Genomic DNA, 25938 nt, shown 5'->3' with positions numbered 1-25938 from the left:
TGGAGATGATTTAATAGATATTCATTTATAGTACTACATTTAAGAACCATAAGACTTGATAAAATGAATATATAAACTTACACATTGTGTTATAGTCTCTAGCCTTCTATAATTGTACTTATGTGTTTACATACTTTCCACAAATGTATGTTATAATCCTTAAGATCTGTACTTCATAATGTGTAAAATGGTGTTTGATGTGTGCTAGGTAATTTAATATTATGCATACTGAATTAAAGTCCAACTTACCCTATTTCATTATTACTCTGACATAGGAAGATATAAAGACAAATAATATCCAGGCATAGAAAAAATAATTTATTAAGTACTTGAAGAAATGTACCTACAAGTAATTTTTGGTGATTACATACAGAGTAATATGAAAAACAAAAACAAAAACAAAAAGCCTTGGGAAAAAAAAAGAAAATGTGAGTCAGAAGGAGTTGCAGACTAAACTGCAACATCTGGCTTTGGCGTGATCATGTTTCTGCAGTATTATCTCAACAGTGGGGAGATCAGGTCTATACAACGAAGAAGCTGGGCTGAACCTATGGGACAAGAGACCTCCTCGACTCATCCTGCTGGGTTCTCCCCAGATGACAAATACTCTTGACACTGAATCACCATCAAGAAACACTTCAAGGCACTCAAGACCCAGCAACCATGCCCTATCCTCTGAGCGTCCCTTACATTTCATGTCTCTTCTGCTGCCTTTTCCCCTCAGAGACTTTTCGAAACCAAGTTCTTCCATCTGTGAGCCCTGAAGCCTTCTTATCACCCTTGCTCTTTGGAACCCTGTTTCACTGTTGCCTTTGATCCACTGGTGTGAGGCAATCATGGTAGCAATCCCCCTTAAGGGAACCAGTTTGAATCTTCTTTCCATATTTTGAATCACTGCCAGGTTACTAAAATGATTTGAAAGAAAAAAAAAAAACTTGAATTTGGATAAGTCAATATGGAGCCTGATGTAGAAAAGTATATAACTAATCTAAAATCCGTAACTTAGTGTGGATAAGGATCATGGCTGTTCACCACACTTACTTTTTATTTTTTTAAAGATTTCATTTACTTAATTGAGAGAGAGAGAGAGGATGAGCGGTGGGGATGGGGCAGAGGGAGAGAGAGAAGCAGACTCCCTGCTGAGCAGAAAGCCTGATGCGGGACTCGATTCCAGGACCCTGGGATCATGACCTGGGCTGAAGGCAGACGCTTAACCGACTGAGCCACCCAGGCGCCCCCGGTTGCCACACTTTAAAAACACACTTTGCCACTAACCAAACTGAGGTGTATTGCTATTGTAGTAGATGGTCTGTGAGAATCCCAAACATTCTTAGGATTCCCTGACATGAGATAAAGACAACTTAAAACTGACTTCTCAGGTTCACTATACATTAAGAAATCCTCACAATCTCTAAAACCATTGTATTTAGGAATCCAATAAAAGTAAATGGGATTCTATCACTTTGACAAATGGAACAGCTCTTACTCCATGAAAGTCATGGAAAGGCTGGGCGGGAACATGTGTGGCAACATGATGCTGGAGAAGCACCTGCCTCCCACCTGCCTCCCACATGCTGCTCACCTGCCACCCACCAGCCTGCCCTGCCTCCCAGTCATTCTGCTCTAGCCAATCTGTAACCTCTGGTTTTCTATTTCTTGGAACTCACTCAGAAACACATTAAGCTAGATGACCTTTAAATATATGGAAATCAACCTTATTGTCCAACTTTGAACCCTGGAGAAAACTGCTAAGAGTTTAAAAATTATTACTGCCTTTATCCAAAAAAACACATTAAAAAAAATGCTGGTCCTACTATGCTAATATTTACCTTGTGCCCTTTTTTTAAAGGGAACTCACATCACAAGGTAAATGTCTTTAATATTCAAATATTTATATGAAGTACCAGATGTTATTATTTTCATGTATTACAAAGGGAATCAAGCACAAAGAAGTTCAGTGCCTGTAAGTGGTTTGTCAGAAGATAGTACATTCAGCTTTCCACTCTGTTCTTCCTTCTATTTTTATCTAATTTTATTTTAAAGCAACGCCTTTTATCTTATCATGACTAGAATGCAAAATATTCTCAAGTTTTTCCTCTGCAAATCAAATGTGATCAGCATTTTCAGTCCCTTCCCTGTGCCAAGCACTGTGACAGCACTTGATAGAACAAATGCTATTTAACTCCGAATCACATAAAACACATTTTAAAACATTCTTTGCAAAGCCCAATACACATTGTTTTATACTTGAATTAGCAAAATACCTAAGAGAATTTTCTTTTGTCTTTAAAAAAGCAGTATCATATTCTGCTTGGGGGAGAACAATAAAACATCAAACCAAGTTTAGACTCCCCTGTGCATGAAAACTGCAGCAGGTGACTGATGTCAGCCTTCTGTGAATGTCTCAAGCGACCTCAAGGAGATCTCAAAAACAGGTAGAACCAGAAAACCAGTTAAGGAGAGGCATGCAGGCAATATTTCTGAATAATCAGATATGACAAAAACCTAATGTATTAAGATGGCCTAAGGGTTTTTCTCGTGTCTATGTGGAAATCAGAAAACCCTAATTTTTTATAACTGTAACCAAGTATACCTTATGACACACAGGTATTTGGAGAATTGCTTGCCAGCATGTATCCCCTCTTCCCCTTTTTGTATATATAATCCCCTGTAGCTAACAAGCGTTGGAGCAATTCCTCAAAGCAGTCTGAAAGACTGCTTCCTGGGCAGTCGTCCTCAGTAAGACAGCTAATAAAGTATTTACTAACCTCTTTTGAGGTTGGCTTTCTTTCAGTTGACAGTCTGGCGACCACGAAAGGACCCCAAAAGAGGCCATTTTCTCATCTGGGCTCCACCAGGAAACGGACCCTTGGTACTGGTTCTTGTGCCCAATTGTCTCCTTACACGAAGTACAATGGACTGGGTGGGCTCTTCCTGGGATCCGGACCTCCCCGTTTGGTAGATGGTCCAGAGCTTTATTGATTGTTGTTTTCCTTTCTTCTGCAAAGTCAGGAAAAGGTGGCATTCTGTGTATGACCCAGGTTTCGGGCTTTAACCTTTATTTCTTTCCCCTGCAGTCAGGGAAGAGCGCCATTTTGTGCTTAACACAGGTTCTGGGTCCTATCCGTTGTCTCTTTCCTCCTGTGTAAGTCAGAAAGGGCGCCGGGCTGTATAGAGCACAGGTTGCAGGTCTGTTGGAGCGACAAATCTTCATCCCAGAAATTAAAAACTGTTCAGAATTTTGCCAGTGTGAATACTCGATGCTACCATGACATAAATGAGATTCTGAAGAAATCCGAAGACAAAGGACAGGAGCTCCTCTCATTGGAGAGTGCAGAGGCTAACCTTACACACTGCAACCGGTCTCCTAGGGATTCCCATTTACAGTACAGATAATTTAGTTGCTCTACTGAGGGATGCATGTAAGTTTTCTGCTCAGCATTCTGAGCACTTTTCATTTTTGCCAGGCTAAATGGAGAGAAACAGCAAGACACAAATACCATTAACCAACTCCAGGGGGAGACCCTGGAGGTGCAAGGTCATTCTAATCAGCACATCAGTCCACAACTAAAATCCCTTAGGTAGTGCCAAGCATTTAAACCCAGTAGGACTGAGATAAATCATCACAAATGGAAAAACAGGATGGGTAGCCCTTCCAACACTCCAGGGGGGATTCATGTTTAACACACACGGATCATATATTTGCAAGCTTCTAAATAAATGAGAAAATTATACTAAGGATGATTCTAACATTCAAATGGCCTAAACGGGATTCCCTTGAAATACCATGTATTTACCCACCCAACTCAAGAAAGGCAGCTATTAAATTAAACTGGAGTGGGATGCATATTTTGATTGGTATTTAGAAGCCCCTAAAAGAAATGCTGGTGCTTACTTGGCAGCACATGTACTAAAAATTAGAGCTGCTGGATGGCTCAGTTGGTTAAGCGTCTGCCTTCGGGCTCAGGTCATGATTCCAGGGTCCTGGGATTGAGCCCCACATCGGGCTCCCTGCTCAGTGGGGAGCCTGCTTCTTCCTCTCCCTCTGCCTGCCACTCTGCCTACTTGTGCTCTCTCTGTCAAATAAATAAATTATATAATCTTAAAAAAAAAAAAGGAAAAAGATGATAGCTGATAAGCATCTCAAATTTTTTATTAAGAACAAGGGGATTAAAATAGATTTAAGATAAAAGTTTATAGATTTGTCAGCAATATTTGTGTCTACTTAAGGTATTTTCCCCTAATTTTTTTTTTGTAAGTTAAAACGTTAGAGTTTTGCTAAGTTATGTGATGGATAGTCATTAAATACCTAGATCATTTTCAAATAAGATAAAATACTGAAACATTAATTACTAACATAGGTTTATCTACTTTGAACTTTCTATTACAGAGAAACTAAAGGTATTTGGGTCTATTAATAAACATATTTTGTGCCATGTTGAAACATTTACTACAAGAAGGCATATATTTCTAAAAATTACTAAATGTATTTGTAAATTTGCCCATCTAAAGAATACTGGTATAACAAACAGTTCACAGTTGCTTACTACTTTAGTTTTTACTAGAAACTAAGGTTTCTAAGAGTTCAGAACTCGAATAAATGTAATTAAGATTAATGGACAACTCTATGCAAGGAAAGTGAGATATATGTTTTTGGTTTTGGTATAAAAAAACAAAAAGCATGAGGAATGGGAATGCATTTTTGTTGAAGAAAATTATTTTGTCCTAAAGTGAGACTATTTAAAGAGGGAAAACTTAGGACAAATCTAAATGTAAAAAAAAGAAGAAAGACAAAAAAAGAAAGAAAAGAAAAAAGTTGTAGAAAGTTTGCAAAAAGGAAACCTTTGGAAAAGAATATGTATGGTTAGTAGTAGCTAAGATTAGAATAAATTTATATAAAATGATGTCAAATGTACACTGGTGTAAAATTGGAATTTGGTTTTTCTCTGTTAAAATGACAAAGTTTCCTTAGATTATTACTCTACTCTTAATGTGAAATTGTAAACAAGGTTGTTTATCTTTAATGTAATCACCTAGAAAAAAATTTCTGTTTTGTATTTATGAGATCTTTGATCACTTAAGAAAACTGAATCTTCTCAGTATTAAAAGAGCTAAGTTTTGCTAACAACTATGTAATTTCTTTATTTGCCTTTAGAATCTTTTATTGCTACGTTGGTTAAATAGATAAGTATTATTAAGTATTAAGTTTTGCTCTGTAATTCTATTTAGGCAAATCCTTTAAAACTTTGATATTTTTGACAACCTTCACAAAATTTTGAAGGACGTCTTTTTGACTAATTAGTCTTATTTGGTACATTAAACTACATGGGAAGCATTGTCAGATAAATGATGATAAACCTTCTTAGATTATATAGTATGGGTGAATGCTATTAATATAATTGCTCTAGAAATTCTATGAAATTTCTCAAGTTTTGATTTGTTTTGGTATAATGTTATCACTTGTAAGTCTAATTATTGAAATGGTGTGTGTCTCAGAAATAACCAACTTTGCCTTATAATGAACTCTCATCAGATCTTTAACCATGGCCATTTTTGAATCTTTTGTCATTTACCATTATTGTTTTTACTCTGATGCTCTTGCAAACATGTTTCAGATTCAAGAATATTCATGGAAAGGACTTACGACAAATACAAGTATCTGATACCCTCAAGGTCATAAAACTAAACTGGGTAAAGAATTGCCAGAACTAATGGGAATACTGGATTCAAACAGAGCAGGAATTAATAGCATGGTAGTGAATGGACTGAGGAAGATGATTATATTTTTTATGACTTTTGTTTGAAACATTTACTGGTTCTATAATGTTTGCTCTTTCAGATTTAAGGAAACTTTTTCTCTTAAGCTATCTTTGACTTAGAGAAATTTGGTAAAATATTCCTTTGTAAACAAATATGAAACATTTCTCTTTCTCCCTACCTGATCCCTCCAGAATTTGGAAACTCTCAGTAAGTATTCTTACTTCCAGGACAGTTATAATTATTTGCATAAGTGCAATAAGAATCTGTTCTCCTTGTAACAGGACATCATTGGAAACATCACTTATATTAGCAAGGCTTTGACCGGAATGCCATATTTGAGAGAGACATTCATAGACTCAGGGATGAGCAGACAGCTTTAAGCAACTAAGGTTGATTCTATGCAGCCAATGAAGCCCCTTGGAGAAATCAGCCTGATACTGCTTATAGGATTCCTGGGAACCTTACCAGGTGAGTAAGGAAGGTCACTTCCTGTCAGGCTTTGGAACCTCAGAATATTTTAGGGACTGCAAGAAGAAAGGAAGTAACCAAATCTACAGCTATTACAGCCAAGTCTGATGGCAGGTATTTGGCTTGGCTTCTTAGCCTCAAGGGGCCGTTAAAATTCTTGATAAAAATTTGCAGCAGAGCAGATTTGAAAGGACCTATATGGCCAATCCCTATTCTTGCTGGCATTGTGTAAATAATTAGGACAAGATTGTTAAAACTGGACTTATTTTATAAATTAGTCTTTGGCTAACTTTGATGGAAAGTAAGGGTGATTTCAGAAAAACTCTGTTTCAGTAACACAACTTTGTGGATGTTAGATTCTAGTCCTGATTAATTGTCTTTGAGTGTTTGTTGTTTGCCTATAAAATTGGGCTGGATCCTGAATTCCTCTGGTTTCCTCAAATATCTGGTTATTACTCTCCAAACTAAGATTTCCAATTTTCTTCTGTTCTTTTGACTTAGAGTCATTGAGAACTTAAACTGCCCATTTCCCTGAAGCCCTGCAGACTGAAGCTAGACAACTTGAGGTAAACTTCAGAGAAATTGCCACAGTGGCCATATTTAGACAATCTTCATATTTGTTGCTAAATGGGCCAATTAGAAAGATCACCAGAAATATTCAAACTGAACCAGAAAAATCTGTCAGACTGCACTGTCTGTTCTCACTCCATCTGAAGATGCTTTGAGCCCAACATCTAGAAATATTCTCACTGATAGTACTCAGGACTCAAACACTGGGTTTATAATTTGCTCCATTAACCCGTGTTTTTCTTTTCTTTCTATAAGAAATGCCTCTATTCATTACCTACATTGCTTGCACAATGCAGTCCTAACTCTGAGAGACCATCTGCAGGACCGCTCCTGAAACGAGACAACTGTATTTAAGTGAACTGACCTGTTCTCAAGACTAGGACTGGTTCATGAGATGCGAAACAGACTTCTTACCTAAGGTCCAGAACAGAACAGTTAAACTCCAGCTAAGAGGGAACAGTGTTGATAGGTGATGTTATTCTAAGAAAAAAAAAAAAAAAAAATCTTGTCAAAAGGGGAGAATGTTACTTTGTAACCACACCACAAGGACTTTTGGTGAAAATCTATTCCAGATACGTGTAGACGACTCTCAGTTAGGGTAGATTAAGTCAGAGGGCTCCACTCTGCTGGAACAAGCTAATCATACCAAATATCAGCCTTAAGTGACCCAACACCCAGTCTCAGGAAAATGTTAGCTCAATGGCTTGGTTCTGAAATTCTTGGTTAAAATCTATTCTAATGTTTCTAGCTAAGATATTAGCCTTTTACTGTTAATATATTTACTATACAAATTAACTTCTTGTTGTGTGCATTGGTGTACTCAGACTTGCCCTAAGCTAAAGATGGTCAAATGTCTGGATACTATAAATAATATATACAGTTCTGTATAAAGTTTGACAGTTTATACCTAGACACAACGAAACACTTCAGGCTATAAAATTCTTAAACTTTAGCAAATTTAGATGTTTACAGATAGTTATGCTTTTTAGGACATGTTTGCCTCATATATCAGAATAACTAGGAATCTACCTTCTAGTGCCCTGGGACAAAGAGATACTTGGTCACCATTGTCTCCTACAGGTTGCAATTTGCCAAAAAGGGGGACTGTGCATGAAAACTGCAGCAGGTGACTGATGTCAGGCTTCTGTGAATATCTCAAGTGACCTCAAGGAGATCTCAAAAACAGGAAGAACCAGAAAAGCAGTTAAGCAGAGGTATGCAACAATCAGCTCTGATTAAAACATAAGGTATTAAGATGACCTCAGGGTCTTTCTCCTGTGTGGAAATCAGAAAACCCTATATTTTACAACTGTTACAAGTTATACCTTGTGACACACATGCATTTGGAGAACATGTATCCCCTTGTCCCCATTTTGTATATATAACCTGTAGCTCATAAGCTTTGGAACAGTTAGTTCTTCAAAGCAATTTGAAAGATTTTACTGGGTGTTCATCCTCAGTAAGACAACTTATAAAGCATTTGCTAATTTACCATTTTGAGGTTGGCTTTCTTTCAATTGACACCCCAATTATGAAAACACATCTAAGTCTGAGCTTTCTGGCAGACTCTTATTAGCTAGAATGCTTATCTTGATTAAATGACTATCTAACTTATTTAGCCTTAGTAGTGAACTCAAAGAAAATTTTGCTAATTTGTAAAACAACCAAATAAACCAAAAATATGCCCCCTTCCCACAACCCAAAAGAACCTTCTTTAAAAAATGTGGTCTATTAAATCTAATTGAATGTGCCTGATAACTGAGACACAGAGAGATTGTGAAAAGGAAGTTTAGAGACAGAATGTGTTAATGTCAGGATATACCTTGAAAGTTGTTCTCTAAAATAAGTCCCTGATTTAAGGTTCTTGTTTTTGTTTTGTTTTGGGGGTTGTTGGTTTCTCCCCCCCATTACCTCTTTCTAATTCAAGCAAAATAGCAGAGACCATTCTGTCAAATTGATTATGTGAATTTTGTCACAACATTTTGTGTTTCCTTGTGGCTCTGTTACAGATGTGACATACTTCCCAAGCCAATGGAGTTCAGCAAGAATAAGGAAACTGTAAGTTCCCATCTAAACCTGTTCTGGTGGGGTGTCCACCTCTCCTCATTTCCTGCCACATATGTTCTAGGAGTCCCCAGAGGGATTTGCTAGCTTGGCTTCCTCATGGCACCTGTTCTTCTCTGCTCTGGCCCTCTGTGGTAATGCTGCCAAGGACCACTCACACCCAAAGTGCAGATGTACCTACTTGTGCCCAGAAGAGTCTGCAGTGGTTGCTGTAACATTTTAACATTAGCACAGAGGCTGCTGTTGAACATAGGAGGCTGTGCTGAGGATCATGGTGCGGACACCCTTGGTGGTGGCCCCTGACACCTGACTCTCCACGCACCGTCCATGGAGAGTTTAGAGAAGTCATTCTTCTGCTGCAGTCCCACAGAGTCGAACTACATTGGTTGACAATCCGAATGACCTTACGCACAGTCACCACTTCCTTCCCTTGTGTGTCAACTATCTTTGAACTGAATTTGAACAGCTCTCTTCCATTTTCCTTTAGAATGAATTCTTCATCAGGGGTTTTCTTTCCTTCAAAAAAAAATTATGTCCTCAGAAGACTAGCCCTGTTGGATCTATAAAGATGCCAAGATCCTAGGTAAATGTGACTGAAATTTATACTAGGACCCCTGCTGCATTAACTCATCCATGTTTTTTTTTTTTTTAATACAAATGGCTATTTAGGTATCTGTACATTTTAATATATCGATATTACTGGAATATATATTTACCTAACTATAGTTAAGGAAATGACTGGATTCACACACAGAATATTTATCAGGCATTTCTTCTGTGCACTTTGGTAGGCACTAGGAGTACAAAAAAACACAAATTTGGACAAACAGGCTGTGGGTAGCAAATTTTTGCTGTTAGTTTGGGCTATTCTTAAAACACTCATGGAAACTTGCTGCAGCTTCTGATTACCCATTCTTTTTTTCCTTACATCAAACGTTTACTATAACCTATATACTTGGAACAAAGTAGTTTCCCAGTATGAGTGTTAGATTCCAGTGGCAGAGCTGTGGATGACCCTGTGCCTGGTAAAATGGAGCTTGAGGCCATGAGCAGATACACCAGCCCAGTGAACCTGGCTGTCTTCCCCCATCTGACTGTGGTGCTGTTGATCATTGGCATGTTCTTCACTGCCTAGTTCTTTATTTATGAGGATATCGACACGTGCACTCGGGATATCTACAAAGAGCTCCTCATCTCCTTGGTGGCCTCACTCTTCATGGGCTTTGGAATCCTCTTCCTGTTGCTCTGGGTTGCATCTATGTATGAGCTTCCAAGGGTTCCAACCAGGTGGCTTCACTGAATCCCTGCTTTTGTAAATTAATTTTTTTTACTATTGTTGGAAGTGTCCTACCTGCTGCTCACAATAAAGGCAGATGTGTGACCCCCCCCCAAAAAAAATGAGCCAGACTGTTGAAACAGATTATGGGAGAATTGTCCAATTTGACATATTTTTCATCTATATGTCTCTTACTTCAGTTTCTTACTGCTTTCAGCTCAGGTAATTTCACCTCATGTAATACTTTCCCACAGGCAGGACATATGCTTACTCCTTTCAATCCCCTCTCATCTTAAACCCAGTTACCTCAGGTTGGTCTTTGACTCCTTAAATAACAGAGCCTAGTTAGGTGTTTCTTTTAGGTATGGTCACAAAAGCAAAACCTTACTTATTTTCCTTACTAGCCCATTGAACTAGGGTTTTCTTAAACATCTGTATTTACAGTAAATGGAAAAAAAAATCAAGGTTTTTACTGAAAATTATACTTATCTACTTAAAAATCACATTTGCCTTTAAAATGATACTATTTAAGTCCCAATACTCAGTATTTCAACTACATCGTAATCTGTGATAGAAGGGACAGGTTGTTTTTTTTTCCCCCTAGGAAAAATGCCTTTTGAATTTTAAATAACTTTCAGACTCTAGGTTATTTAACGTCACTAACTGATCTACTACAAATGCACCTTTAGAATATTTATTCAAACTAAATGCTACAACGTTATACAAAATTCAGCTATCAAGTTTTTAGCAAAATTGCCTGTATTTTTCAAAGTCTCAAGTTATTTAAAATAACTATATATTACAGTAGCAATAGAAATAGAGGGTATAGGATATCGTTGTTTAAGGGAAGAGTATTGTCACTGGGTATCAAATATGGATAAATTATTGTATGAAATATAACTGCTAACCAAAAATAAAATGAAGTGTTTAAGATATTTCAAAATTCATAAATATTTAAAAACGTGCACAAATATAAATGATATAAAACTAAGTAAAAGCATGTGTTTAAGTGGAGAAATGCAGGGTATGAAGATAAAACACAACTTACATTGATGTTTGTACAAAATTATTTAATATCCATTTATTAGATCTGAAACCAAGCTACTTAGGAAGAATATTTCTTTGATAACATTTATGTATGTAAAAATGGACTCTTTGGTTTATAATTTCATCCTTTTCATTCTAAATATCCTAGAACCAAACTAAATATTAAAATAAACATTTTTTTAAACAGTATGACACATGGTTAATGTGAAACAATGATTCTACTTTATATTCCTCAGCCATAGTCATATTACGTCATATTTGTCTTTCATGACAAATATCTTTTGAATAATAGGTGAATAACTGGATAATCTTGAGTAAAGTTAAAGTTGAATGTAGCCAGAGTTCAACTTCTTCCTTGCTTATCTGGATTACTCTAGATGTCATCTTGATTAAACAAGATATTTGCTTCCATAAAAGTAGATTGCCAATATATACCCATTACTCGATACACCACATTAGAATTATGGCTAATCCCAATCATTATAATAGACACCAGCGTGTTCAGGATACAGGCACTTAAACTATTCTGAAGATATCTGCCTAGAACTACTTTGAATTCATACCTATTTTCTTGAGTTTCTGCTTACACACTAAATGTACTATGTAGAGAGTAAAACCACCTTACCCATCTTTACTATGAAAGTACATCTAAGTGCCATTATCTTTCCACCAATATTAATATGGGGAGAAAAGGGAAGTATTTTGCTTGAAAGGATTAAATCCATGAAGTTTAGAAGTGTCTGTTGAGAACTTAAACTCTGAGCAAATTATTTGAAGTATTATGTGCTTGCTCAGCCTTCACCCCTGAGGAATTTCTCAGCCACAGAAATTTTGGAAAGTTACTACACCTAGATTCTGACACACAGATGTTTCTGGAGGGAAAAATAAATAAAGGAAAATAAAGACAAACGGCAGAGGAGAAAAAATCTGTGCAAAAGTCAAAGCTACCAGTCACAGGCCAATGAAACAAAGCCTCCTGCACTTCTCAATGCCATGAGGAGAGGAGGAATTCAGGAGCTATTATTTAAAAGCATGGAGCACTGGGTGTTACATGAAAATAATGAATTGCAGATCAGCACATCAAAAACTAATGATGTATTGTAGGTGACTAACTTAATAAAATAAAATTTAAAAAAATAATAAAAAAATAAATAAAAGCGACCTGTTTCCAGAAATGGCGGTTGCTGCACAAAAAGGCAACAGGCTTTTGCTTGTAATTAAAAATGATTAAAACTAGTTTATGTAATTTCACCTTCAGAGTTATCTTGCTCTACATTTTAGGACTTCCAATTTCAGAGTTGCCTAAAGACAATTAGCCCATTTTCCTCTTAGGCCTGAAAAATGCCCCATCTAACAAAGAATGGGTAATATTAAAGTCAATCTGGTTTGGGTAACTGTGGGTTCTGTCTTTGGTAAGTGGGTAAAGGACAATGGTCCAGAATTACAAAAGCGAATTTTTCTAAGAGCAAAATGAAAAATCTCTTGCATTCATTGGACTCCAATTCTAATGCTTTTTAATAATTTGATACTAATATATAAAGATTATACAATTTCCTTATCAGATTATAAGCCAATGCCCATTCCAGCCAATGTTATTTTTCTTTAAATGCAAAACTTTTGTAGATCAAGTGATTACTTTTCCTGTGAAGAATAACTGTTCTCTCTCAAAGTTTTATTTGTATGCTATTACCTCATTAGAAAGTCTGCAAAATTTCCAATCGATTACATGCAGCTTTCCAAAACAATAAAATCCCATGTTGCAGTAATTGGGAATTCCCTGTTATAATGGGAGTCGTAAAACCTGCTTTTATGAATAATGTTAAACTGGGCCCATATTCTGGATTTGTGTTTATAAAATGCCATAAACGGCTTAGGTTACTGCAATATTTCTGGTATATTCTGGTAGAGACAGAGCAAAGAGAGAGACAACATTCAGAAAAGTTGCCTCCATCATAATGGAGTAGAAGCCAGCAAGGTATGATGTGGTGTAGTATTGAAAGTACGGGCTTTTGCGTTCAAACCCAGTTCTACCAATGCAGAGCCATGTGACTCTTGGAAAGTTCTGTAACTTCTCGAAGGGTTAGTTTTCTCATTTGCAAAAAGGAACTATTTACTTTACAGCATTATTGTGAATACTTAACAAGGTAATATATTTAACATTGAGTTCCATCCCTTGCCTAGCTTCCTAAAGGACTGCTTTGCCTAGCACAGACACAAGTTAAACTTGTTTCCTTTCCCTTTTCATTGTCACAGGGCAGCCAGCACAAGATCAAAATGGTGGCCTAGCAATTAAAACTGTCCTGGTAAGTTACAATCAGAAAGTAATGTCACTTCCATTCCCTACCTCACCTACTACGATTATTTTGAGCCCTGCGTGTCCTTGTTGTCTGGTGGAATTCAACTAAAGCTTTCTTGGCTGATTACCATTGAGTCACAAAATATAAATATTCTCTCATTTAATTCTCAACAGTTTGGGCGAGGCAGATATTGAACACATTTGGGAGGTAATGGGATGTGACAATGTTACAGACACGTTAGTACAATTACTTATTTGTTGTTATGTGACTTGGAGCATTACCTGAGTCTCAAAGTCTCATTTATCACCTCAATCATCATCTACAAATAATGAGGACAAGGGTACCCACAAAATAATTCTTGTGGGAACTTTAGTTTCTAGCTCAAGACCTGGTCCATACGAGGGCTCACTAAATGTTAGATTTTCTTTTCCCTGCTGTCATGTTTTCTCTTGTCATGTTCTCATCGTGTTTTTTAAACACTATGGAATATTATCTTAATGACTGATATTTTAATACTCTCATTTTAACTTAATAGATATTATTTGACTGAATCTTGAATTTTTGAAACAACATACTTCCCCATATTACAACTTGGAAGGTGTTAATATATTTAAAGAGTTACAGAAATACCTCACACTTCTCAAATGGTGTGTTGTTTCTTGAATTCTGTCCTTTGTGGATGAAGTGCAGCCAAGTTAAAGTCTCTTTAATGGATGTGGGGCTTTAATTTCATTACTTTAAGAAAGGCAAAGAGTATCTTATGATCTAAATACTTGAGGATGATCCAGCTAAGACAGGAAAGATTTAAAACTTTCAACCAGGCTCTCTGGTCATGAAAGAATGAGGCCAGATACCACTTCTCATGTCCATCACGGTACTTTCATGAAAACACTATGCACTCACACTGCATTTGGCACAGCATAAAAAAGAGAAAGAACTTTTGCAAGCAAAACACCTAAGCATTGTTGGACTGCTCGAAGATAAAAATTTATGCAGAAGTTTACATCTCTAAAAGCTTTTTTATCTTAGAGGAGAGGTGTAATTCAGGTTTCCCAAATATCTGCTGGTTGCTCTAAGTTTCAAGGAAGGAAGGACTATATAAGTTCAGCAGCTGACTGGTGAGGGCAGCATGGGGTCCTCTGGTCCAGAGTGGAAAGATTTTTACAAAATGAGGAAAAGAAATTCCTACCATGTACCACATGAGGCTGATACTTTGCAAACACCTCAAAATGAAAGATGTGCTGAGCTACATAGTTTAAATTGCACTGTTCCCGCCCAACCAGTTGTGTATGCTCCACAGGAAAATTAATAAAATATAACAAGTTGTCCTGTAGAGTTTAAAGGTAATTAAAACCCAAAAAGGCTTTGTCCTATTTTTCTCATAATTTGGAAATATGAAAACCCATAAAGATATATTATAAAGGGCCGCTGATAGTATTAGGATCCTTTTTTAAAAGGAAAGACTTTGGAATGAATGCTTAAAATCCATACACCATCTCTCCACTAAAGTTTCTATTTGAGACTTAAGAAGATCCTCAGTCTGAAGAAGACAATTTACATTCTATTTACCATTACCATTTAAAAATCATGTGTACAGAGACATTTCATCTACACTGTAATTAAGCACAACTAACTTTATCACACAGAACAACTTTACTGTATATTAGTACACTGGTAAACATATACATCATACCCCAAACTCTCTCCCTACAGAAATCTATTGGCATGTTACAAAAACTGTCCACAAAGTTCTTTGGACAAATGCTTATAGCTATAGTCATTTGTATTTTAAAAACTATTTGAAATTACAGTATTTCATTTATTTTTGTGTATAAAGTTTCCAAACTTCTGCATAAATCCTCGGAACTTGTTTTCATTTGGCTGATATGAGTGATAAACACCAGTGTTGTAATTAAGCATCGGGCTGGACCTGCCATAACTATTGCCTATGGTTGTGGATTTTATTTCTGGGCGGTGCACACCAGTATTTGGTACGTTGCTTGCTGGATGAATAGAGCTTTCAATCTTATAAAATGGCTCAAAGCGACTGTAAATGCGCCTGTCGGTTGAATGAGATCTTAGAAGCTCATTGAGCTTTGGCTGTGGAGAAGAAGCTGGTTTTCTTTCAGGAGCAAGAACTGTATTAATCTCCTTCGAATCTCGGTATTGGATCTGTTCAGTGTTAAATCTCGGGGCAGAAGCATCTCCTGCTCTTTCCAAGAACTTGTTTTCAACTGGACCTGGAGCAGGTATTATTTTGCTACTTTCATCAGATGGAGAATTTATCCCCTGAGATGAGCTAACAGTTACATCTTCCTTACTCTTGTGAATACTGCCTTGAGAGTTTGATGACGAAGAACGCTTTCCTCTAGGAGATGAATCCATTTTTGGTTCTGATTTTTTTGGTTTTTGATTCTCTTCAGTCTCAGAAACTAAAGTGTCAGAACTACTACACATTCTATAAAAGGCAGGTGCTTTATTTTTGGATAGATTTTCTTTCTTCTCTGGGGTAAGGCTAAGTAATGACCTTAACTTCTGAGATCCCTTTTTCAAAAAACTCGGAGAGCCTTTAACTTCCTTCTTTGAAGTGAGTTCTTTGCCAGGTTCATCTTTATTCATGTCAAGCAAAGCAGCAACGGAAATTGACTTGGTCGTGGTGCCACTTGGAGGCTGTCTCTTTATGACCTCCCTGTTCTCTTCTGTGCTCTGGGTCACGTTGTGCATGCTTTTAGAACTTTTCAGCAAGTCCTCTTTGGGTTTTTCTGGTTGTCTAACTCGATTTCTGGTAAGCGTACTATATACATAATGCTTACTATGTCCATGATCTAGGTTGGCTTTTGAGTGGTCAAAGAATGGGAAACTTCGCCTTTTGAGCAGATTCTCATTTTGTTGATTCTTTAGATTTTCTGTCTGCTTATTTACACACAAGGATGTATATAAATAGTTGTTTGCCTCTGTTTGGCCATTTGTGGTTTGATTTACTACTGTGGAGTGGTTTTCGGGAACCTGCAAGGTGTGCATTTTTGGTGCCTCTGACTGCAACGGGAGCTTGGGGCTTGATTCTGGCACGGGTTTGTCTGTCACGTGCTGTCCACTTGTAGGGGTGTCCGGGACCTCCTTAGGTGTGTCACTTCCCTGGGAACCAATGACAGTTGAATTTGAGGAGCCAGTCGTACAACTGTTAACTTCCTGCTGTTCGGGTAAAGTTGGTTTAAACACAAAAGAGGAACGAAGCCGAGAATGAGTATAATGGGCATTGGCTTTCAAATTTTCCGAACTATCGTAGCCCTCAAACCGGTCACCTAGAGCCGATCCATTTGAGTCAGGTACAGCTTCTGAATGATCATTTAAGTAGGATTCAATTCTCCAGTTACGCAAGAAGGACTTCGTGGTATGTTCAAGGGTTGGCATTCTTTGTTGCAAAAAGCGAATATGATTATCTGTTCCGTTAAAAGACCTCCGCACATTTGAGTTCCTCTCTGCAAGATTTGCTGTTTTTCTCTGGGCAAGCCGATCAGCAAAACTCTGTGCAGGTGTGTTTTGGTGGCTCACGTAGCCTCCTCGCAATGAGGAGGTCACACTGAGGCTATCTGAAGGCTTTTTCCAGTTACCTGGAGGATTAATGTTTCGATTTAGAGCCCTGTTAAGCAGCAGGTATGGTGCTGTTTCTGGCTGTTCCCCAGCATAACTATGCCTCTTCCAATTTTCATTTATCTGACTGGATTGATACTGACGGACTGTATTTGGACCATTAAAGTTTGGAATAAAATGAGGCTTGTATCCATGATTTCTTATGCTGTATTTGTCATGTTCATTTAGAGTATATATCCCTCTGTTTTTGAAGTATCCAGATTCTAGTTTATGAATTTTGTCTTGTCTGCCAAAAAGGTTTCTTTGGCTGGAAATGGAAGCTAATGAAGAAAGTGACCGCTGGTAGGTGCCATTCTCCCAGAGTGCTTTGCCAGGCTTCACCCTTGCTGATTCTTCTTGAGCGAATGAACTGGGGACACAGGATCGGGCATAGAGAGTTCTAAATTCTTCATCAAAGGACTCAACAAGTTGTCCTGTGATTATCTGAACCATGCTGAGGTGAGCTTTTTCAAATGACCACATGTAGCTGAAAAAGAATCAAAATTGGAAAATTTTAATTTTTCTGTTAGAAGATTAATGACAATATATAACTCTACTAAGAAAAAATGTGTTGTTTAACATCAACAAGAGCATTTTTGTTCATTTTCCCTGCCTACCGTAATTTAGAACATCTTCAATCATTAAATGCTTGCAGAGCCTGTATCTCCCTACTCCCACATTTGTATCTTAAATAACAAAGCAACTCAAGTCCTGGCTTTGAATCCACCCATAATTTCTGACATTACTTTCTAGAAGTCCAAAGAAAAGCCTGCTGTGCATTTTGCATCTCTGCCTAAGATTTTATGGTGTAGAAAATATTATATTTCATAAACAGCAGCCTGGCAGAGGTCAGGCAAGCCAGTATGAGTGGAAAAGTTGAGAGACCTGGCTTTTGTTGAGCTATCTACCCACATGAGTGTGGACCTCAGTTTCCAAAATGCTAGCATAATCCTACCATTCCTTATAGTTCTAGCATGTTATAATGCAAGATAGGTCTTTGCTAATACATTTTATCTCTTTGGCTTACTCAGGAAGTGTACTTTGGGATGCTAGGGCTTGTGAACAGAGAGAGCATTTGTGGGCTGCAGTCTCAGTCCATAAAGGGCACCTTACTGCTTACTTTATGCACGCAGTGGACAGAGAACTGGTAAATTTAGCCTCAAAAGCCATGCCAGTCAGAATGCCAATTAAGATCTTTTCATATAGGGCGCCTGGGTGGCTCAGTTAGTTAAGCGACTGCCTTCGGCTCAGGTCATGATCCTGGAGTCCCTGGATCGAGTCCCACATCAGGCTCCCTGCTCGGCAGGGAGTCTGCTTCTCCCTCTGACCCTCCCCCATCTCATGTACTTGCTCTCTCTCATTCTCTCTCTCTCAAATAAATAAATAAAATCTTAAAAAAAAAAAAGATCTTTTCATATAAAATACAATTTCTAGGAAATTAAAGTTTGTAACTTCTTTATAGTACTTTGTGGAACTTCTACAGTTTAGAGGTGACAGTTGAAATGTCATGTAAAATTTTAAGTCAGATCTGTAAAAATTTAGATACTGTAACATACAGAGTCATTGAGCCAAAAAAGGAATTGCTAATATGCTATTTATCAAATACTGTTCCTGATATAATAGGGGTTAATAAGGGAAAAAGGATACAGACATTCTCCACAATGAAGGAGCTTGCTCTTTATAGAGGGGACACAATAACAAAGGCAGATGAAATACTAAAAGAATGTACAGAGTATGAATTTAAAATACACAAAATATCATAAACAAGAGAGTACAACTTAAGAGTCCTATTATTTTATCTAGTGTGTTTCCTGGATGCATGGTATGAAAAGAATAACTCACTAAGTGCTCTTTTTGTACAGACGTGTGGGCCACAGGTTGACTTAAAATAAGTGATACAAAGTGAATCACTACAGGAATTTTCAACCCCACTGAAGAACTGAATACAAAATTTGTGAGAAACAGCCAGTAGAGGAATGAATAGTCAACTATGACATATGAGAAAATCCCCAGAGACAAATGGAAGTTTAGCTGTATTTTGACAGAAAGTAGACAACCCAGAAGTTAAAACACAAAAGGTATGGAACAGCTTGTGTGGGAGGAGAGACATATGGGAGTAAGAAGGAAGTAAGAATGGCCATGTTTTGGTTGAACACAGAAAAGAAATTACATTTAGCGGAAGTAAAGAAGTTATATAAGAGACTGATGAATGGGTGGGGAAAATCTTGAAAGCTGTGACTGTGTACGATTTTTTTTTTGTCAAATTCAGATAAATTATCATAAAAAGATGTTTGAGGAGTGATTTTTTTCCAGTAGGTATTTGTACTATAGACTTGAAAGATGAGGGACTGAATTTACTGTGATGGGTAAAAGAATTGAAGTAAGGTGATAAGAGCCCACACGAGAGTAGAAATTGGAATAAAGAGTAAAAATGTTGAGGCAGTAACAAGAACTTGAACGTGTATAGGTTATTAAATAAAAATAAGCTCCAGGTGTTGACCTCAGGAAACTGAAAAGATAATGGTACTGGTGAATATATTGCAACTGGAGAACTTTCCCTGCTTTGGTCAATCAAAAACAATATTGTGATATCACTTCAGGCAACAGGAAGACATTCAATTATATATATTCAGTGTAGAGATTATTCTCTGGAAACACTAACAGCCCCAAATAAAAGAGCTATTTTACTGACATCCAGGAAACTTTCAATAAAACTGTCAAGACTCCAGCCAATCACTCTCCTGTAAACTCAGCTCTTGATAAACATTTCCCATGCAATTTCTAATAAGTGTTAGAGTCCCTCATTCTTTAACAATACACAGCAAAAGATCAGCAGACATTTGAAGACAGTTTAGAAGATGGTTTAGAAAGCTTAAAAGTTTAGATGCAAAACAGACCAAAATAAGCAGGAAACAGGCACCTGGAGGAAACAGAAATTGCACAGATAAGAATACGTATAAAAACAGAGCTACAAAAAAACTATAATTAATATCCTCAAAGAAATAGAGAAAATGATGCATCTATAAAACACAAACAGGATGCTTTGAAAATGGTCCAAGTAGGAGATATTAAAAATATTTGATAAATACCATTCTATAAGTCAAGTGAACGCCTAATTTTAATTAAAATTTCAATTAAAAACCCTGTAAAACCAAGTGGGTCTGAACAAATACATACACATATAATGAGTCTTTAAGAGGACTCGTTAATTTCAAGCACTGGTTGTAATTTCGGCTCTTAACAAGTTTTCCTTTATTTATTTATTTTTTTTAAAGATTTTATTTATTTATTTGAGACAGAGAGAATGAGAGAGAGAGAGCACATGAGAGGGGGGAGGGTCAGAGGCAGAAGCAGGTTCCCTGCCGAGCAGGGAGCCCGATGCAGGACTCAATCCAGGGACTCCAGGATCATGACCTGAGCCAAAGGCAGTCGCTTAACCAACTGAGCCACCCAGGCGCCCCAGGTTTTCCTTTAGAACTCTAAAAGGCACTTTCAAAAAAAGGTCCCAGAGCCTAGAGGGAAAATTAGCAGATAGTAACAGCTAAAGCATGCCTAGGTAATAGCTGACTTCAGGGGCTATGCTGCATTGACTCCTTTGATTCTTATGATGACACAAGGTAGGCTCTAGGATCATCGTTACTTTACAGAGGAGTAAACTGAAGTGCAACCAAGTTGAGTAACTTGCCCATGGCCAATCACTTCAACACGTTTCGTTGTCTCCTTATCGTGGACTTTTTCAGTTCTTAAGAGGGAGATGTTTCCTCTCATACTGTCCTGTTTACCCCCACAGCTCTCCTGGCTCCTTCCCACGGTCGTTAGTAATGAGTCTGTGCTGCCCTGGTGACTTAGCAGTTCGCAGGTGCTGGTTGGTATTTTCATCTGCCTGGTGATACGACCTTATTGTGTAACCCATTTAGGATTGATGGCCGGAATTTATCAGAGAGTATTAGAGAAGCGCTTGAACTCTGGAGCCAGCAGAATTTGGACTGGGCTGCCAGTCCTCGACTGCTTCTGACCTTTAGCTGTGGAGTTTTCAGATAAGTCACTTAGCCTTCTGGAACTTCACTTTCATCATTATAAATGTAGATGAGAACAAGTGCCCTTATACCCTGTATAAGTGGTAAGGATGGGGGATGATATACGTGGAAGAGCCAAGCTGGAACAGAGTAGGGATTCCAACCGGTGGTCGCCTTGAAAGATGTCAGGTAATAGTAACCCGAGTGACCTTGCCTAGTGTCTACCATGGCATTTTTTAATAGCCTGACTCTGAAATGCTTTTTTGAGTTAGTACTATATATAGTGGCTACATGATGATAACTATCAGATTCTTAATAATACTAAAATAAGAACAATCCAGAGGTCAGGTTGCTCCAACTGATAAAGCGCTTCTATTTTTATGAGCAACTGATATTATTAAGCCCATACTACGACTGTTTTCGTAAGGAGCAAAACCACTCCTAGCGTTACAGAACTGTAGGGAACCTGAAATATTAGTCAACACCCCACTCCCCATTTTGGGGACAGAGAACTTGGAACCCAAGGAAGTTTTATGACTTGCCCGATGTCTTAATGTTCTTTAGAGGCACAACCAGAACTGAAACCCAAGTCTCCAAGCTTCCATGCAAAGGTTCTTTTTTATTTCTAAGAAATAGCTAAATAGATTATATTAAAATTTAAAATTAATAAATTCTACAAATGACTGAAAATGCTGGAGGTAAACACAATGATCTTACCTGTAGGACCCATACATAACTTTCTGGCAGTCAATTAACAAAAATTTCTGTTCCAATTTTCCATGAAATTTTGCTCCCGTTTTGGAAAGATAATCTTGGCCTCTTACTGTCCGCACTCGAATATTCTATAATTACATGTAAATATAAAGTAAAATTATAACTAGAAAAGAGATATTTTGAAAGTGAAATACATGGCAATATAAAATCTTAGTACCAAAAATGTATGCTTGAAATAATCTTTTAAAACACGTAACAGCAACAACAAAAAATGGTAAAAGCAAATTTTAAGATGTCACCCAAAAAAGAAATACTCAAGAAAAACAGTCACTTTAAATATGTATTTTAACATAACATAAACAGGAGGCATTATTTCACATTTACACGGAATGGTTTCATAAATCACCTACGATCCTATTGCAAGAGAGCCTTTCAGGCTATAGTAGCATGATTTCACAATAACTACAATTAAAATCCATGCTCCTTTTTAAGAAGTCAAATGTAACTGAAGACACTATGCCTCATGTTTGTGATAAGCAACATCTGCTGAATCAAAGAATCACTCGAGTCAGTGGTTTCAAGGGTATTCATGGAGAAACCGAAGCATTTATTATGACTGAGCAAAGTTAACCCAGAAGCTTAAGCGCCCCATTATCAAGAAAAGCACCTTCTAAAACCATCATGAAGATGTGTGTTTTCAGTCACATTCCAAAAAAGTACAAGGGTACCCTTCTGTGATCAATCATTATACCATCTTAAATATATTTATGCATATATGTATATATTTTTATTTTTGGAGTGCTGTAGCTTAACTTGCCTTAAATTCAACTGAGATAAAAATGGTACACAAAATACTTGAAGAAAAAACAAACAAACATGGAATTCTTACCCTGAGTCGTTGAACTTGACAGCCCTGTTTTTCAGTCATATTTAGGAAATGATTAAAGTTGGACTCATCAAGCAGAATGTATACAGATATCCCTCGAGTTGATGCCTCCACTATTTCTTTGAAAATGTCCACATCTGTAAATATATCCATCACTAAAGCAATGACCTATTAAAGATAAAAATGTAAAACAATTATAGATACCCAGTAGGGAAAGGTTTAGAAATTGCTTGCTTTCAATAATAATTGGATAAAATAGAAAATAATCAAATACATAACACTTATAAATGTATACACAATGTGTGTGCAGTTTCTTAAAATAGGAGATGCAAAAGTATACTGAAAATAAACAAGTGACTACATACAGATTTGCAGAACTAAGTAATTTCATACTGGCTTTAAGTCATAGGGAATCTGCATTTCAGTAGGATGCTGAGCAAAGGACGAACCCAAATCATAGTCACAAGGATGCAAGTAGGGTAGTGGGAGGAGACGGGTAGACAGAAGGCGGAAACCAGTGTTACAATTTTTTGTGGGAAACATTTCTAGGGAAAACTAACTGTTAGTAATAAATGTTTTGGGGTACTGGGAAAGAGAAAAAAAATCTTATAGAAATATAGCTAGGAAGCAGCCAAAGCTGAGAAAGGATACAGACTTGAAGATCAGAAAATTAAATACATGTGCCTAAAAGAAGCTTAGCAGACAAAATAAGCAGAATAAGCAAAAGGCAGAATGATTAAGAAGATAAACACAGAAATTTCCTAAAGAACAGACCCCTAAAATGAAGAGAGTCCAAGTTAACTGTTGGCAACAGAACCATTATTGACTCTGAGAAGCAGTGGAGTGAAATAATGCTGAAAGCAGGGTGAAATCATTCAACTAATCACCTTCTATGTGCTAGACAAGAACACAAAATCCCTGCCCTTGGTGAAGATCATACTTTAGGTCAGGGAAGAAACCACAAGCAATAAATACAAGAAATAGATAAACTTGGTAATAAGCTATAAGGTTTTTTTGCATGCATGAGTGGGAGAGGGGTTAGGGGAGAGGGATAAACAGATTCCTTACTGAGCACAGAGCATGATGCAGGGCTCAATATCATGACCCTGAGATCATGACCTGAGCTGAAATCAAGAGTTGGATGCTTAACTGACTGAGCCACCCAGGCACCCCTGTAAGATGAGAAGCTTATTGGGGAAAAAATAGAAAAGAATAAGAGGGATCATGAGCCCCCAGAAATTGAGAAGGTAGGGTTTGGGACTTTCTAGGTAGGTCTCTTTGAGAAAGTGTCCTTTGAGCAAAGACATAAAAAGGAATTGAGTTAGTCATCAACATGGATATCCTGAGAAATTGTGTTCCTGGCAGGGGATACCAGCAGTGCAAAGGCCCAACATAACGAGTTTGCCTGGCATATTCAAGAGACAGCAAGTAGACAGTGGAAGTGACATGAAATCACAATGCCTTGAAGGTATTATAAAGCCTTCAGCCTTCTGTCCTGAATAAGACTGTAAGCTATGAGAAGTTTTTCAGTTGAGGGAATAATATGATCTGATTTATGTTTGAAAGGATTGTTTTGGCTACTTTGTTGATTCTAAGGGTGCGAACCAGGGTGGAAACAGGCAGCCAGTTAGAACTACTGGAGCAATTTAAGTGAGGGGTGATGGTGGCTAGGAGAAGGATAGTCCTGGTCCTAGTCACCACCAATGATGAAGACAAATGGCCAAATGCTGGATACCTTTGAGCCAAAAGATTTCTGAATGGATTGAACATAGCATGTGAGAGGAAAAGCAGGAACAGGGAGTGACTCTAAAATTTTTAGCCTCACCAACCTGAAGGACCAAGTTGTCATCAACTGAGATCGGGAAGAATGCAGCGACACAAAATTTTAGGTAGAAGATTAGAAAGGCTAGTTAAGTTTGAGGGGCCAAGTGGAATGCTAAGTAAAGAAGTCTTGGCCAGAGATATCAATTGGGTGTCAGTTGTGTGGAGATGACAATTAAATCCAAGTCACCAAGGGAGACTGGATAAAGGAAAGGAGATCAAAGACTGTGCCCTGGGACAAGAGAAGCTACCAGCAAAGGACGCTATAGTTTTAGTGGAGTGGTGAGAGCAAAAGCCCTACTGTAAGGGGTTTAAGAGGCAACGGGAAGACAGATACTAGAAATAGCAGGAATAGGCAACTCTTCTTGAGTAAGTTGGCTATAATAAGAAGCACAGAAATGAAGATGTAGCCATGGGGAAAGCTGGATCAAGTGGAGTTTTACTTTTTTGTTGTTTTAGGGTGACAGAAATAACGGCATGTCTGTATGCTAACTGAATGAGTAAAACTGAAAGATGTCGGAGATGGTAGGAGGTGGGTGGGGAAGGAAAGAATTTCTGGAGCAGTGTCTTTGAGTAGGAAATAAAAGAGCAAATCTAATGTAAAATAAAGTAATGAGAGCAGAGAGAATAAAGACCAGGAAAAGATCATCTTTAATATCAAGACAGAAGGCCAAGGGTGCAGATGCTGGAGGAAAGGCAGGTGTGGCGGTGGTGCTGGGCAAGCTCTCTTGTGAATGCTTCAGTGTTTTCCATAAACTGGGAAGCAAGGGCTTCAACTGAGAAGACCCTAGATTATGGGAGATGTGTTAGATAGAAGATGACAAAAGGGGTATTAAGCAATCATCTAGGATGGCAGGAAACAGAATGAACTACAGAAATACCATAAAATTACAGGGCTGTATTAAGGACTCACTAGATCATAAATTTAAAATGAGAACAGTCAATGTGGTTGTGAGTTATTCTCCAGCTTTAATGAGCTGCTCCAGCATGGAGCAGGCAGAGAGTTTGACTTAACCACAGATGTAGTTACGGCCATGAGAGTATAATGGAGTGAGAGAAGGAAACGGAACTGAAGGTGTAGGTAATGTGGAGTGGCTAGAGTGACTGGTCATGGGATTTAAACTAGACAAAGAGAGGAAAGAGTCATGGATGTGGGAGGCAGTGAAATGAGAGTGGAATCAATGAATCTGTGAGGTCTTGATGGGGTTAAAAAACAAATATTAAGAAATTACTTTTAACTTTTTGACAGTATATATGATAATAATAATAAAAAAAGTCTTATCCTTTAAATATACATAATAATATACATATTAATATAATTACAGTTGAAATAATAGGTTGCCTTGTATTTAGTTCACATGATAGTCAATGAAACAAAATTGGGAAAAC

At 37.5% G+C, this 25938-nt stretch overlaps 2 protein-coding genes and 1 pseudogene across 2 annotated transcripts in view; 2 read left to right on the top strand and 1 right to left on the bottom strand.

The window, feature by feature from the left end:
• The first annotated feature begins 481 nt into the window (after positions 1 to 481).
• On the top strand, positions 482 to 696 carry LOC123836995 (H/ACA ribonucleoprotein complex subunit 3-like). The gene is given in 1 exon segment (XM_045866023.1): positions 482 to 696. A coding segment is annotated over 1 exon segment (198 nt). The 3' UTR covers positions 680 to 696.
• A 9196-nt stretch (positions 697 to 9892) lies between these two features.
• LOC123836417 (transmembrane protein 258-like) lies at positions 9893 to 10162 on the top strand (annotated as a pseudogene).
• Positions 10163 to 15297: 5135 nt separating this feature from the next.
• The window catches only part of FAM83B (family with sequence similarity 83 member B), a 60695-nt gene continuing 50054 nt past the window's right edge, over positions 15298 to 25938 (bottom strand). The window contains exons 2-4 of the mRNA XM_045866022.1: positions 22732 to 22896; positions 21846 to 21970; positions 15298 to 17599 (exon numbers count right to left, since the gene is read on the bottom strand). Coding sequence (XP_045721978.1) covers positions 15298 to 17599; positions 21846 to 21970; positions 22732 to 22896 — 2592 coding nt within the window. The remainder of the gene's footprint in view (positions 17600 to 21845; positions 21971 to 22731; positions 22897 to 25938) is intronic.

Source organism: Mirounga angustirostris, unplaced genomic scaffold, assembly GCF_029215605.1.
Source record: "Mirounga angustirostris isolate CCGP_5_RB_7025 unplaced genomic scaffold, mMirAng1.0.hap1 SCAF_8, whole genome shotgun sequence".
Taxonomy (NCBI): Eukaryota; Metazoa; Chordata; class Mammalia; order Carnivora; family Phocidae; genus Mirounga; species Mirounga angustirostris.
The sequence above is the reverse complement of the archived record's forward strand: the minus strand, read 5'-3'. Positions and strand labels throughout refer to the sequence as shown.